The sequence below is a fragment of the Loxodonta africana genome, chromosome 1 (genome assembly GCF_030014295.1).
Source record: "Loxodonta africana isolate mLoxAfr1 chromosome 1, mLoxAfr1.hap2, whole genome shotgun sequence".
NCBI classification, from domain to species: Eukaryota; Metazoa; Chordata; class Mammalia; order Proboscidea; family Elephantidae; genus Loxodonta; species Loxodonta africana.
The window spans coordinates 94,862,508-94,878,216 of NC_087342.1; the positions used below are offsets into that span (position 1 = coordinate 94,862,508).

The window sequence follows — 15,709 nt, forward strand, 5'->3', positions numbered from 1 at the left end:
GCCTCATCCCTCTTCCTTCAAAGCTAAATCCAAGCCTCACCTGGTTTTAGAAGAGGGAGTCATTTCTAGATTCATGTATTCACCCAGCAGGCATTTACTGGGGACACAGTGATTAGTCCAACATGACCTTGTTGCCTGCTTCTCAGAGTCTGGCGAGGGAGGCCAAAACCAAATGGGTCAGCCTATCAGACCCAGAGCCCCTTAATATTATGAAAAGAAGTTCATAAATAATAAGCCTTCCCACATACGTATTTCTCTAATATGAAATGGGAAGATCCAGGGCTCAGTCTGAGTGAACCTGGAGCCTATGCTACAAAAGGAGAAACAAAATATATAATAAAGCAACATCTATTTTAGAAGTATATGTTGGGCAGAACCAGAAGACCCCAGGAAGCAGGCAGATGCCTGCCTCTGTTATGGCAGAGTCGTGGTGAATATGACGGCCCTAAGTGCGGCTGCAGCCATGAGTGGCTGCGAGTAACGTATTTTCTGGCGAAAAACTTTTGGTCAAGTTTGAACAAAACAAAGGATAGTCTTCTTTTAGTTTTTCTGTTTTCTAATTTTATTGTGGTGAAATATATATCACAAAACATTTACCATTTCAACCATTATTATATGTACAATTCAGTGACGTTAATTATGTATACCGTGTTGTGCTACCGTCAGCCGCTGTTGCCACATTTTTTCATCGCCCTAAACAAAAACTCAGTATCCCTTAAGCACTACCTCCCCACGCCCCCTCCCACATACTCCTGGCATTCACAAATGAGATTTGGTGTCTATGCATTTGCCTATTCTAGACCCCTCATAAATGGGATCGTACGATAGTTGCCCTTTTGTGTCTGACTTATTTCACTCAGCTTGATGTTTTCCGGGTTCATCTGTGTTGTAGCATGTTTCAGGACTTCATTTTCTTTATGACTGAATAATACTCCATTGTATGTATATGCCAGGTTTTGTTTATTCATTCGTCTGTTGAGGGACACTTGGGTTGTTTCCACCTTTTGGCTATTATGAATAATGTAGCAGTAAACATTGGTGTACCTGTATTGGGTTTGAGTCCCTGTCTCCAGGTCTCTTGGGTATATACCTAGGAGTGTAATGGCTTGGGCCATATGGCAGTTCAGTGTTGAACTTTTTAGGAATCACCAGACTTTTCCACAGTGGCTGCACCATTTTACATTCCCACCAGTAAGGCATGAGGGTTCTAATTTCTCCACCTCCTCACCAACACTTGTTATTTTCTGTTTTTCTGATAATAGCCATCCTAGAAAACCTGATGGCATAGTGGTTAAGCTCTTGGCTGCTAACCAAGAGGTTGGTGGTTTGAATCCACCAGCTGCTCCGAAGGAGAAAGATGTAGCAATCTGTTTCTGTAAAGATTAAACCCAAACCCACGGCTGCGAAGTCAATCCGACTCATAGAGACCCTGTAGAACGCAGAAGAACTGCCCCGTAGGGCTTGCAAGGCTATATATCTTTACGGAAGCAGACCGCCACATCTTTCTTCCGAGTAGCTGGTGGGTTCAACCTGCCAACCTTTTGGTTAACAACCGATTGCTTTAGATCACTGTACCATCAGGGCCCCTTCTGTAAAGATTACAGCCTTGGAAACCCTATGGGGCACTTCAGCTCTGTCCTATAAGGTCACTGTGAGTTGGAACTGCAGTGGGTTAGGTTGGATTTTTTTGAGTGGGAGTGAAGTGTTCTCTCATTGTGGTTTTGATTTGCATTTCCGTAATAATTAATAACATCGAGCATCTTTTCATGTGCTTATTGACATTTGTGTATGTTCTTTGGAGAAATGTCTATTCAAGTTCTTTGCCCATTTTTTGATTGGGTTGTTTGTCTTTCTTTTGGTGTTCTCTCAGTTTATATTGGAGTTGCATTCCTGGAAAAGCCAATGTTTACTAAAACCGGTTAAAAAATACTTTGTGTTTATGTGTGAAACTCTGGGCCCAGAGCTTTGCCAGCAGGTTTTCCACCTGCCAGTGTGTGTGACAGGACCTTTGTGGTTAGCAGGATGTTGGACAATTCTAAATGCCAGCTGTGATCTCAATCACTGGGACAATTAAAGAACCCCCTTTCCAAAGTACCCCCTGGTGTGACTCCACTTCCCCCCTTCCACTCCTGTTGGGAACCTCTGAACTCAAACAAAACAAAACAAAACAAAAAAAAGGCATGAGATAAATGTGGTGATCGGTGCAGGAGAGCCCTGGAAACGCTGACCCAGACTGAAGAAGCAGGAGGACTTCCTGGAGGTGGTGACGCATCAGCTGCATCTAGAGAGCTGGGCAGAACCCTGCAAACGCATACTCTCTCCAGCTGCAAAAGTGTGTTGCCCACTCACATGATACCCACCCGTCCCATCTGCTTTTGCAATTGCCACTTTTCCCCTGTCTCTTATTCAAGGAAGTTCTGTCTTCCCTGGTGTTTGACTCACCTGTTTCTCTTCCCGTTGGCACCAAGAGGCCTCTGCCTACCCTTGGGCTAGATGGAAAATTCAGTTTTGCTTTTAGTTGCCAGGGGCTTGGTGACCAGCTTTGACAGGGATAGGGGGTGGGAGGCACAGTCTTCCTTCTAGAGGGTAGATGAAGGCCATGAAGGAAGGGGCTCCCTGTCTACGTGATATTCTCCCCCAGTTGCCCACCCCACCCCCAGACCTCCCAGCATGACTGTCTTTCTCCTGTGCAGCATGGTACTAGAGCACAGTGCAATCATGGAATCACAGAACGGCAACGGAAGAGGGATCTCAGAGACCACTGAGTCCAACTCCTTGCCTAGGGTGTGACTCCCTCCTGTGACAGGGAACTCATTACCTCACAACACAGCTGCAGTCGCCCATTCCAGCATTTCACCGTGACCCAGAATCCTTGATCCCCTTCCATCACACTTTGTAATAGGATTTTCCAATACCTGCCTCCTTTTGATATGTAGAAAAATCTGACACCCTTTCTGGAATTTGGGATTATGAAAATGGTAGGTGTTTTATCTGCTTTTTGGCATGAAATTGTAATAGTGGACACGTTTCTACTCCCTTGAATTTTGATATGCTCTGTCTGAGGTTGAGTTCTCTAGAAGCAGAGCCTAAGTGGGGGATTCTTATGGGAGTGAATTATTGAGGAGGGGTCCCAGGGGAAGAGAGTGCAGAAACCATGGAAGGAGGAGAAAAAACCAAGTGAGGATGTGGTTTCAAGTGAAGATAAGCCTTTGCCTGATCCCACAGGGAGCTCTGGAGTGTGAATCGCACCACAGATGGTTCCCTCCAGAGGCTGAGCTGTGATATGCCTGCATTAGTCATTGGATCTGGGCTGCCCTCTTGAGAGGGGGTGCGTAACTTCCCAGGCATCTCTGGGGAAGATGGCTTCCACTGGTGAAGGCAGTGGTCCAAAGAGGGATGCAGGTGTGAGCTGTCAGTAGCCAATGCCCACAGTAGCTGGGCACAGACAGGGCGTAGGAGTGGGGTGACAACTACCAGTTGCCGCTGGGTCGTTCCTGACTCATGGTGACCCCCTGTGTGTCAGAGTAGAACTGTGCTCACTAGGGTTTTCAGTGGCTGATTTTTCAGAAGTAGATCACCGGGCCTTTCTTCTGAGGTACCTCTGGTGGATTTGAACCACCAACCTTTGGATTCGCAGCTGAGCGCATTAACTGTTTGCACCACCTAGGGACTCTGAGGGGTCTCAACAGCCTGTGATAAACCCCCTGCGGGGAAGGGAGGGACACATGTCCACCTCCCAGCTGAGATCCAGTGTTCTTCAACCTGCTCTGGGACTTCCCATTTTACTCAGCGTCACCCAGGCTGCTCCACATTCAATGCGTTTCTCACACCACTTCCTCTCCACCCTGTAGTAGTGCAGAGGGGTGAGGAGCGATTGGGGAGCAGAGGTGGAATCCATCGAGGGCTGGGATTTGGGGGCAGAGCTGCAGGCGGGATTTTTCCACGGAGGGCCCTGAGCTTGGGATGACCTATTCTCTGTCCCTCGGCCCTCCCTACCTGCAGACTGCCTCTTCAAGGTGTGCCCCATGAACCGCTACTCAGCCCAGAAGCAGTACTGGAAGGCCAAGCAGACCAAGCAGGACAAGGAGAAGATTGCTGACGTGGTGCTGCTGCAGAAGTTGCAGGTGTGTGCATGTGTGCAGGTGTGCACTTGTCTGTACGAATGGGGGACCTGGGGGCACACACAGGGCCACTGCTCGTCAGAGCCAGCAGGGAGCCAGGAAACGGCACGAAGCACATCCCTGCCAGGGCTGGGCGGGGGCAGGGGTCCTGTTTTGGGGCATCAGGAGTCTGGTGAGATGGGGGTAGTGAAGCACAGCTTTAGGTTGTGTGCTAGGGTATTAGGAGGTGTAAGGGGGCTTAAGGTCCTGCTGGCATGCCCCTTCCAGGGGGATGGCATGGGGCTTGGGAGAGGGATTTGGCTTCCTGGCTGGCCCCTCCCTGCTCTGGGCCTCAGTTTTCAAGGCTGTGGCCTTTCAGAAGCAGATTGCCAGGCCTGTCTTCCAAGGGGCCTCTGGGTGGGTTCCAACCACTAGCGTTTCAGCTAGTAACCTACTGCTTAACCGTTTGTGCCACGCAGGGACTGTTTCTTGTCAATAGCTAGAGAGAGTGGGCTAGATGGTCTCCGAGGGCCACTCTGGGTACAGTGCCGGGGGCTGGGGTGGGGCTTCAAGGTGTTCTGGAGTTTGGCATGTGTGTGTGCATGGTGGGGATGTCTCCCTGCCGGCTCCTGAGCCTGCCCCTCACCCTTGCGTGTGTCTGCACAGCATGCAGCCCAGATGGAGCAGAAGCAGAACGACACGGAGAACAAGAAGGTGCATGGGGATGTCGTGAAGTACGGCAGTGTGATCCAGGTGAGACAGCATGCCGTATCTCTCCTCTCTCCTCCCCTCTCCCTGCCCAGGGGCCCTGGGCTGGAGGTGGATGAGGGCAAGGGAGCCAGCAGACATACGGTGTGTGTGTGTGTGTGTGTGTGTGTGTGTGTGTGTGTGTTCGTCCAAATGGGGGGCTCCTGCACAGCCTTTGTGACTGTGTATCTGACTCTGTGTCCCTGGCTGTGTGTGGCCTGCATAGCTGTGTCCTTGGGTGTGTGTTTTGCACGGTGGTCATGAGCACATATTCAGGAGCCACGCCATCTGGGTTCAGATCTCGACTCTGCTCCTCCTTAATTATGTGGCCTTGGGCAAGTTACTTAACTTTCCGGTGCCTCTGTTTCCCCATCTGTAAAATCAGGCCAATAACAGTACTTCCCTCTTGGGGTTGTTGTGAGGTTACATGAGCTAAAACATGCGATGTACTTCGAACAGTGCTACCTTCTCTTTAGTGGTCATCTGGGGGCCAGCTGGGCAGTCACATTGGTGTGTGATTATATGTGTGGCTGTGTGGGTCTTAGTCTGTGGCTGTGGGTCTGACACGAGGTGTGTCAAGGCTGTGACCCAGGGCCCAGTGGGGTGTCCCCTAGTGTCCTTCCCTCATGGGCTGGCCTCCGGGGGCCCTGGCCCTCAGCTCGTCCCACCTGATCCCCAGCTCCTGCACATGAAGAGCAACAAGTACCTGACTGTGAACAAGCGGCTGCCGGCCCTGCTGGAGAAGAATGCCATGCGGGTGACGCTGGACGCCACGGGCAACGAGGGCTCCTGGCTCTTCATCCAGCCCTTCTGGAAGCTGCGGAGCAATGGGGACAATGTGAGGGCAGGGTCGGGGGAGGGGCCTGGAATGGAAGGGGCAATAACTTCCAGAGGGGGCTTCTTCCGTGTGGGGACAGGATGAGGTCATGCCCATTTTTTAGGGGGCAGACCGAGGCCCAGAGAGAGGCGTGGAGGTCAGGCAATGGGAAGGTGGCGCATGGTGAGAGACCATGCGCCACCTGTCTCCCATAGGTGGTCGTGGGGGACAAGGTGATCCTGAACCCTGTCAACGCCGGGCAGCCTCTGCACGCCAGCAATTACGAGCTCAGTGACAATGCTGGCTGCAAGGAGGTGAGTGGACGCCCTTCAGGGGAGGGAGGTCCACACACCTGAGGGCATAGACGCCCCTCCCTACCCCACCAGGCTGTCTGCCCTCAACCCCATCTGGCCCCAGTGGATGAGATGGACCTCATTGCTCCCTGACCTGTCCCCCCAATGTTTGTTCCCCGTTCTCCAGCCCTTAGGCTGGCAGCCCTGAGGTGGAGCTGGGCTGGGAGCATGGGGCCTGGGCTGGTTCCTTCTCCAACCCACAGCTGGGCCGTCAGCACTGCTCACCTCCCAATGCCTGGGGTTGGCCTTGTCTTATGGGTCTCTCCACCTCCCCTAGGTCAACTCTGTAAACTGCAACACCAGCTGGAAGATCAACCTGTTCATGCAGTTCCGGGACCACCTGGAGGAGGTGTTGAAAGGGGTAAGGACTGAGAGCACCCCCTACCACCTGCTGGCTGCCCAGCCCCTCCCCCACAAATCCCTCTCTCTCTCTTCTCAGCTCTGGTCCCTGTCTAGCCCTCCCAGCCATACCCTACCCCCACCCCTGGCTCTGCATATCTTCATCCCGCCTCACCCCCTGCAGGGCCCCTTCTCTTGTCCCTGGCCTCATAACCCTCTCCACTCTCTCCCAGATCTGGCTGACCTCAGTTTTCTCTCTCGTTAAGGGGGTGTCGATGGGCTGGGGTCCTTTCCCCCACTCCTGCTCCGTAGATCTTTGCCTTGTGCCCTCTTTGAGGCTGTCCCATCTGCCCAGGGTTCCAGACATGCTAGCATGAGTACTGGGGAGAAGGGGAAGGGATGAGCCTGTGGGGAGCAGGGTGGGCTGGGAAAGACCACCAGAAGGACTTGGGTGGGGGACCAGATCAGAGGGCAGAGGGCTGTGGGGGCACTGGAGAGACCATCTGAGAAACCCTGAAAACCAGACTTGGGGGCAGAGAGGAACATTTAGAGGTTTCCTGAGTGGGGCTGCAGAGGATGAAACCCGCCTGTTGGGGTGCAGTGTGGGTGGTTTTGTGGAGGGGCAGGTGGGAGGGCAGATCCGGGGGATGGCAGGGAGGGTGGGGCTCATCAGCTAGGGGCACAGGCAGGTACACCTGTCTGTGACACCTGTTAGAGGGACAGGCCACATGCCAAGAGCAGCCCTGAGGAGGCGCCCATGTTCACTGCACCCTCCCCTTCTCAGAAGCCTGCAGTGGCTCCCTCAGCCCTCCTGCCCCAGCCAGGCTGCTGCCAGACTTTCCTGCCCCCCATCACCTGCCCAGACACAACTCCCTTTGCCCTCCTTGTCCCCCCCGCCCCCACCCCAATCTCCCAGGCTGTTTCCTGTCCTCCCATGCTCTGCCCAAATGCCTTCTCCCTGCCTCCCTCCCTCCGTTTAAGCCTGTGCATAGTCCCCACATCAGTCAAGGCTCAGCCCACAGGCCACCTCCTCCCAGAAACCTTCCCTGATTGCACATTCCTGCCCTGAATCTGGGCGGCACTTAGAAAATGCAACATCACTTGGGCCAAATCCCATGGTACTGTCTAGAGTGGTTTCTGGTGAATCTGTCACGACTCTGCAGTTAGATTCCACACAATTCAGGAGCAGGATTTTCGTGTACAGGGCCCATGGCTTTCTTGCTCTCACCCCACACTACCTGGGCATGTAAGTCACTAGGCTCTGCCGTAGTAACTGACCCAAACTGTGTATCTTCTTGCCTTCCTGCCTTCCTTCCCGACTGCCTTCCATCCTTCCATCCTTCCCTCCCTCCCTTTCCTTTATTCACTCACTCATGCATCCATTCCACAGATTACTTACTCTATGTCCAACACTGTGTTCAGTTGTTGGGGAAGACAGGTAATGCTGTTGGCAGTAAGAATGGCTGCGGCAGCCCTGTATTGCGACCTGGCTGGGTACAGGCTCGCTGTGGGAGGAAGCATGGTGGAAAGATTAGCATCTTCCTCTGCCACTAGTTACGTGACCCTGGGCCAGGCACTTACCTTCTCTGTGCTGAGCTTTTCCCCCCTTAAATGGGAATAATGATGTAAATTCCGGAGGGCTAGTGTGAGGAAAATTCATGTAAAGTGCTCTGCACCGTGGCGAGCCCGTGGTTAAGTGCGCAATATTACTTTTTTTTATACATATTATCACAGTCCTCACATTTTTTGCAAGGTAGGTCATAGTATTCCCATATTATAGAAGTACTGAGGCTTAGAGATGTTAAGAGACTTGCAAGAGTTACACGGCTCCTAAGTGCAGAGCCACGATCCAAACTTGGTCTCTATCTGGAGCCGTGAAGACGAACCGGCCATGGCCCCCACCCTCCAGCTGCCCCAGTCCAGCAGGGAAGCAAAAGGAACATGCACAGACTACTGATATTCAGGCAGAAAGGGCCCCAGGAGGAGGGCAGCCGTGGGCCTGGGAGACCCAAGGAGTGGGAGATCCCGTCTTCCTTTGTGGCGAGGGTGACTTGAATCGGCTTTTAAAGGTCAGGCAGGGCTTCCAGAGGGCAAATAGGGGAGGAGATTGAAGGCGGGTATGAACATGGGAACTTAGGGAGGGCTCTGGGCAAGAGTCCTGCCCAAACTATCTGGAGGTTTGGGATTTGGGGACTGGGCACAGCGCCCAGCTGAGGTGCTGGCCTCTGCTCTGGCTGCCCTCTGGGGGGGCCCAGCTCCATTCTCACCCTCTGCTTGCTGGCAGTGGCCTGCATCTAAGTCAGGTGGGGGTGGCCTCTGCGAGGATCCTTGAGCCTGAGGGGCCATGTTGGCCGCATGCCCACACCCCTCTGCCTGCAGGGAGATGTGGTGCGGCTGTTCCACGCAGAGCAGGAGAAGTTCCTGACATGTGACGAGTACAGGGGCAAGCTGCAGGTGTTTCTGCGCACCACGCTTCGCCAGTCCGCCACCTCGGCCACCAGCTCCAACGCCCTCTGGGAGGTGGAGGTCAGCGCCCAGCCCTTACCCAACCTTTGGCCTTCTCTCCAGCCTCGGACCCTATCCACACTCGGACTCTTCCTCACACCCTGGACGGTGGAGGTCTACCCCCATCTCTCCTCTGAGCCTCTGTGGACCAAGGGGCCAGGGATGGTCCAGGTCCCCACCTACCCCTAGATCTCCAGGGGCTTGAGCTCCCCTTGCCGGGCCAGCCTCTCCTTCCTGCCTCACCTCTGACCACTCCCCCCAGGTGGTCCACCATGACCCCTGCCGTGGAGGAGCTGGCCACTGGAATGGCCTGTACCGCTTCAAGCACCTGGCCACAGGCAACTACCTGGCTGCTGAGGTGAGCAGGGAGGCAATGGGGATTCTGGGAGCACAGGCTGTGTGTGTGCACAGGTGGGCATGCCCCGTACCAGTGTGCCCAGGGCCTGGCTGTACACATAGGTGTGCATGTATCTGCACACACAGGCCCATGTGCTACACACAGACCCTTGTTTATTTGCCCTCATGCATTTATTTAGCAGATGTTATTAAATAATGCATGACTGTAAATAAGCCTAATAAATATTACTGAGCACCTATTATGTGCCAGGTACTATTCTAGGTGCTGGGATACAGCAGTGAACAAAATTCCCAGCCCTTGTGGAACTTACATTGTACGTTCATGTCTGTCTATATGTGCACAGGCTTGTGTGTACTGGGGGCACTTCTGTGTGTGTTGGTGTGTATATGTGTGTGTTGGGGTATATGTTCGTTTGTGGGCCTACAGAGACTGGTTATGAAGGGAAAGGCCTGGGAGCTCCCCCAGGAGTGACATGGGCTTTGAGGGAGAATGGGGACTATCTGTCCTGGCCCAGGGCTATGCGGGCTTTGTTTTGGGATGGGGTCATGTGGGTGTAGCTTGTGTCCAGCAGCTCCTCCCCATCGTGTCATATCCAGGAGAACCCCAGCTACAAGGGCGATGCCTCGGATCCCAAGGCAGCAGGAACGGTGAGGACCAAAGCAAGAGCCCAGGGCCAGGGCACGAGTGACCATGAGCCTGCCGCAGGGGTGGGCAGGGGCAGGGGGACCATGAAACCTGGGAGGTGGGCTGGAAGGAGAATGCTCCTCAGGTGGGATCCCAGGTGGTTGTGGAGGGTCTAGGGGAGGGGTGCTTCTGGCTGAGTTGAGGTCCTCACCTCAGGGTGCCCAGGGCCGTGCAGGTCGCAGGAACGCTGGGGAGAAGATCAAGTACCGCCTGGTGGCTGTGCCCCATGGAAACGACATTGCCTCTCTCTTTGAGCTGGACCCCACCACTTTGCAGAAAACTGACTCATTTGTGCCCCGGTGGGTATGCACCATGTGACTGGGAGCTCACCAGCATGCCCAGGCTGGACCATCCTGTCCCACATCCCCCACTCCTCTGTCTTCCTGAGATCCTTTGGCCTTGGGGTCCTTGCATGTCTAGCTCCTTGGGGGTCCAGCTCTGCAACCTAAGGGCAGCTGGCTATCTCTGAGCACATCTTGTGTCCCCGGCAGTGGGCTCTGCACATGGCTGGGCCTTGGGCTTGCTGCTTTATCAAATGCCTTCTCTTAAGGGTCATTGATCCTACTTGGTCTGGGTGTTCAGGCACAGCTGCATGACAGAGTACAGCAGCAGCAGGATCCATTGATTGACCTCCCTGACCTTTAGGGTCCCTGCCAGCCAACCCTGAGATTCTAGAATCCGTCATCTACAAACTTCCTGGGGGTGAATCTAGGCCTTAGCATTTACTACCTGTGTGAACGAACTCAGGCAGATTGCTCGATCACTCTGCCTCTGCTTCCTCATCACAAAGTGGAATTATCAAGTCTATCCATCAACAGGAAACCCTGGTAGTGTAGTGGTTAAGAGCTACAGCTGCTAACAAAAAGGTCAGCAGTTCGAATCCACCAGGTGCTCCTTGGAAACTCTACGGGGCAGTTCTACTCTGTCCTATAGGGTCGCTATGAGTCGGAATTGACTTAACGGCCGTGGGTTTTATGGGACCCATCAACAGGGCTGTTGAGAGAATTAATTGAGTCAATACAGGCCACAGTCCCTTACCTGAAACTCTTGGGGCCAGGTCCGTTTGGGAGTTCAGATTGTTTTTCACTGCAGAAAGGGAATGCACGCTGTATATTTCACCATCAAAGATGGGGCTCTTTCTGTTTTGCAATGTACGCATCTTGACGCTAAAAGGGAAGAAGAGTCTAAAAAGAGCCTCATTTGTCCAAATGAATTTTGGTCCCAAGTTTACAAATGGGCTTTGGGTTTTGGAGCATTTCGAGGGTTGGAGGTGTAGCTAGGCATGTGGGCCTGTGTAAGTACAGTGGTTAGAACAGGGCCTGGGTGTTATGTTTGTTTTGGTGGCTCTCTCTGGCTTCTGGCTCCCCACGGCCAGTGAGGGCCTCAGGTGAGGTGGAAGGCGTGAAGCTGGGGGGTGCACTCCCGAGCCCCTGCCCTCCGCTCTGCCTGCAGGAACTCGTACGTCCGTCTGCGGCACCTCTGCACCAACACGTGGATCCAGAGCACAAATGTGCCCATCGACATCGAGGAGGAACGGCCCATCAGGCTCATGGTGCGGCTGCTGGGCAGGGCGTGGGTGGGGCGGGCCGAGCCTGTCCTGGCTGCCCTGCTGACCCCTGTCCCTGCAGCTGGGCACCTGCCCCACCAAGGAGGACAAGGAGGCCTTTGCCATCGTGTCAGTGCCTGTGTCCGAGATCCGCGACCTGGACTTTGCCAACGATGCCAGCTCCATGCTGGCCAGTGCGGTGGAGAAACTCAATGAGGGCTTCATCAGCCAGAACGACCGCAGGTGGGTTGCGGGGCAGGGTCTCGAGCTTGTCTGAGTGGCCTTACCCTCCTGGGTCTGCAGTTCATGAATGAAGGGGTCACAAAACAGAAGGTGGGGGAGGCTGGGCTGGGCTAGGTTGAGGTGGGGGCTGGTCTCTATGGGGCGCTGGCTGATGCTGGCTGACTGTGGGCCCCTAAAGCTGGTACCTGCTTCCCTGTTCCCAGAAGTAACCCTGTGAGGGATCCATCATTACCCTTGTTTCACTGATGATGGGACAGAGCCTCAGAGAGGTTAAGAGACTTGCCCAGAGTTGCACAGCTAGTAAGTGGCAGAGGCAGGATGGAATGCAGACCCCCCTCACACCAAGTATCCTGCCTTGTACTGTGTTGCTCCTTTCCAGATTATTCTGAGATCCTTTGTCGTGAGGGCATTTTGGAATCCAGGGTGGGTGGGACGTGGGGTGTGTTTTGAGAGGAGGCCAGAGTAAAGCTGGGCAGTTGAAGCCTAATGACTTTGTGCTTGGGGCAACAGGGCCAGTGAGTAACTTACTGAAAGCTGTGTTTTGGGAAGGGCTGGTTGCCCCCCGGGGGCATGTGCTCAGTGGGTCCTGGGGAGGGTTCCTGGACTCATTATCCTTGGTGTCTCCTTGCCCAGGTTTGTCATCCAGCTGCTGGAGGACCTGGTGTTCTTTGTCAGTGATGTCCCCAACAATGGGCAGAATGTCCTGGACATCATGGTCACCAAGCCCAACCGGGAACGGCAGAAGCTGATGAGGGAACAGAACATCCTCAAACAGGTGCCCGTGTCCACATGCGTGCATGGGGCATGGAGAGGGCGGGGACCTGCAGTGGCAGGATCTGGGCAAGGGGCTGGGTGGCCGAGGAACAAGGTGCTTTTTTAAGATCTGAATTTGCCTTTTCCTGTCTCCAGCTGAGCTGCAGTCTCTCTGTGGTTGTCTCATCACCCTCTTTATTAAAAATTAGTATTTATCGAGCCCTTACCACGTGCCAGGCACTGCCCTAAGTGCCTTACCTGTATGGACTCATTTACTCCTCACAAAAGGTTCCCTGGTATACGGGGGTTTAAGTGCTCGTCTGTTAACCGAAAGGTCGGCAGTTCGAACCCACCAGCCACTCAGAGGGAGAAAGATGTGGCAGTCTGCTTCCATGAAGATTTACGGCCTTAGAAACCCTATGGGGCAGTTCTACTCTGTCCTATAGGGTTGCTATGAGTTGGAATTGACTCGAAAGCAATGGGTTAATTGTCACAACCCTGGGGAAGCTATTATTACCCCCATTTTACCAGTGAGGAAACTTGACTGCAGTCATACAGCTAGGAAGCAGCAGGGCCAGGATTTGAACTCAGGATGTCCTGGTCCAGAACTTGTATCTTTAAAAAAATTTGAAGCTATTTTTTTCCAAATTTTTATTATGAAACATTTTAAACAGTGAGAAAATACTGAAAGAAGAGTACAGTGAACACTGTATGTCTACCACCCGAATTCAACATTTATTACCATTTTGTCAGTTTGGCTTTATGTAACTTTTTTCCTATCTTTTTTCCATCCATGCACTTCAAAATAGGTTGTGGGTACCATGAAACTTCACCCCTAAATTTTTCACTCTGAATCTCCTAAGAATAAAGACACTGTCCTGTATAACCGGCATATCATTATCACACCTCAGAAAATTAGCAGTAATACCCAGTCCATATTAAGTCTCCATAACTTCCCCCACGGAAACCCTGGTGGCATAGTGGTTAAGCACTATGGCTGCTAACCAAGAGGTTGGCAGTTCGAATCCGCCAGGCGCTCCCGGCGGTTCTACTGTCCTATGGGACAGTTCTACTCTGTCCTGTAGGGTTGGTATAAGTCGGAATTGACTCAACGGCAGTGGGTTTGGTTTTTTGGTTTGGAACTTCCCCCACATGTCTTTTTAAAGCTTGTTTTGTTTTGAGCCAGAATCTAACCAACGTTGTCTCATTCCATTCAGTTGCTCAGTCTCTTTGGTCTCTGTTCTAGGATAGTTTTTCCACACCCACTCACCCCCTGCCTTTAAAAAAATTTGTAACTGTATTAAATTTTTCTATGGCGAGGCCAGGCCTGTGTCTTGTTTCTCAGCTCTGGCCACACCAGCTTGGCCTACCTTTTCTTTAGCTTCAGACTCCTGAGCTGTGTGACCCCCTGCCCTTCCCCCAGACACTGAGCAAGGCCTACATCTGAGAGGGGATTAGAATTCATGTCGGGGGGAGGAATGGGCTGGGGGCAGACCAGGGGGCAGGCTCTGGCCAGGACTGGGGAGAATTAGGGCCAGAATGAGGGCCCTAATTGTGGGTGAGATGGGGTGGTAGCCCAGCTTAGGCATCAACTCTGGGTTAATGTCAGGGATGGCTTTGGGCCAGGGCCAGTTTGAGGCCCAGGTTCCTGGGATTATTAAGGGTGCTGGCAGGTGTGTGGGATCCCTTCTCATCCTTCATGCTCCCCCAGATCTTTGGCATTCTGAAGGCCCCGTTCCGCGACAAGGGGGGTGATGGCCCCCTCGTGCGGCTGGAAGAGCTGTCAGACCAGAAGAATGCCCCTTATCAGCATATGTTCCGGCTCTGCTACCGGGTGCTGCGGCATTCCCAGGAGGATTACCGGAAGAACCAGGTGGGCCGCCTGCTGCTGGCCTGGGCCTGAGCCCTCCCTGGCCCGTGTGCCCCCATCATGCACGCACCTACTCACTCACTCACTGTTCCATTCATCCAGCAAATATTTACCCAGGCACACATACTGTGTATCAGGTGCAGTTTTAGGGGATATAGTGGGGAACCAGAGAGCAGGGTCAGTTCCATGGGGTGCTCCCTGGCCTGGTGCTTAGAAGGGCCCCACGCTTGGTTTAATTCTGCTATTGCCATCTTGAAGTTCTTAATAATTTTCAAATTAGGGTCCTGTTATTTCATTTTGCACTGGGCCCCACAAATTAGGTAGCCAGTCCTGCCAGACAGATCAAGTTCCTACCCTGTGGAGTTTTCACGAGCTAAATAACTCTGTAATATAAAAACTTTTTTTTTTTTTTTATTTTATAATCCGCTCTTCTGCTCGGCACTGGCCTTCTGTCCTGGACCTCCACCTTTTCAGGGTCTGGGCCCGCTGCTTGTGTCAGGGCCCTGTCTCGGGGCTCGGGGGTGATATCCTGGAGCAGTGCTGGGCCCTCTGTGCCCCAGCTATGGCTCCCTGTGACGCCAGCTAGTCTCCCCCAGGAACACATTGCCAAACAGTTTGGGATGATGCAGTCCCAGATCGGCTATGACATCCTGGCCGAGGACACCATCACTGCCCTTCTGCACAACAACCGCAAACTTCTGGAGAAGCACATCACCAAGACCGAGGTGGAGACCTTCGTCAGCCTCGTGCGCAAGAACCGGGAGCCCAGGTGGCCGACTCACCTTTCCCTCCTCCCTCCTCCCTCACGTCCTGGTGCTGGCTGTTAAAATACTGAAGTACTTCTGTACCTGCTGGTAAACTGCTGTCTCCCTGAGCCCCTGGCCTTCTCAGCCCTTCCCTGGGACCCCTCCAAACTTGGCCCAACCCAGCAACAAGAGGACTGACTCCTGATACAGCAGGAGACCCCCCAAGATGCTTCCCTGGCGCCAAAGTCAGGGCCTGTACTGAATCAGTTGTTGAATATTCTGAATATCACCCCTGCCCTTGTGCCTCCTTTACCCTGGCCCCTTGGGCCCCCATCTCTCCTTCCCCCTGCCCCAGAATGATGTCCCTCCCTGGGCAGCTGGAAATGAGTCCGTCCCACCTGGGGGAAGGGGCGGGAGCAGCCAGTTGGTTCCAGGGAGGACGTGCCACCAGCTGGGTGAAGGGAGTTTTCATCCCCACTATGGCCAGACTCTGACCCCTCCCATCCTTGCTTTTACCACCCCAGGTTCCTGGACTACCTCTCCGACCTGTGTGTGTCCAACCACATTGCCATTCCCGTCACACAGGAGCTCATCTGCAAGTGTGTGCTGGACCCCAAGAACAGTGACATTCTCATCCAGACCGAGTGA

General features: G+C 53.4%; 1 protein-coding gene across 3 annotated transcripts in view; it reads left to right on the plus strand.

Moving 5' to 3' along the window:
• The window catches only part of ITPR3 (inositol 1,4,5-trisphosphate receptor type 3), an 84,219-nt gene that overhangs the window by 35,699 nt on the left and 32,811 nt on the right, over positions 1 to 15,709 (plus strand). For all 3 annotated transcript variants that reach the window (XR_010321927.1, XM_064284688.1, XM_064284694.1), the window contains exons 3-17: positions 4,003 to 4,124; positions 4,767 to 4,853; positions 5,527 to 5,685; positions 5,880 to 5,978; positions 6,295 to 6,378; positions 8,736 to 8,882; positions 9,124 to 9,219; positions 9,816 to 9,866; positions 10,060 to 10,202; positions 11,356 to 11,455; positions 11,532 to 11,692; positions 12,326 to 12,467; positions 14,157 to 14,318; positions 14,912 to 15,084; positions 15,586 to 15,705. Coding sequence is in view for 2 of the 3 variants with exons in the window: in XM_064284688.1 (XP_064140758.1) it covers positions 4,003 to 4,124; positions 4,767 to 4,853; positions 5,527 to 5,685; positions 5,880 to 5,978; positions 6,295 to 6,378; positions 8,736 to 8,882; positions 9,124 to 9,219; positions 9,816 to 9,866; positions 10,060 to 10,202; positions 11,356 to 11,455; positions 11,532 to 11,692; positions 12,326 to 12,467; positions 14,157 to 14,318; positions 14,912 to 15,084; positions 15,586 to 15,705 (1,846 nt within the window). In the remaining variant the exon portion in view is untranslated. The remainder of the gene's footprint in view (positions 1 to 4,002; positions 4,125 to 4,766; positions 4,854 to 5,526; positions 5,686 to 5,879; positions 5,979 to 6,294; positions 6,379 to 8,735; positions 8,883 to 9,123; positions 9,220 to 9,815; positions 9,867 to 10,059; positions 10,203 to 11,355; positions 11,456 to 11,531; positions 11,693 to 12,325; positions 12,468 to 14,156; positions 14,319 to 14,911; positions 15,085 to 15,585; positions 15,706 to 15,709) is intronic.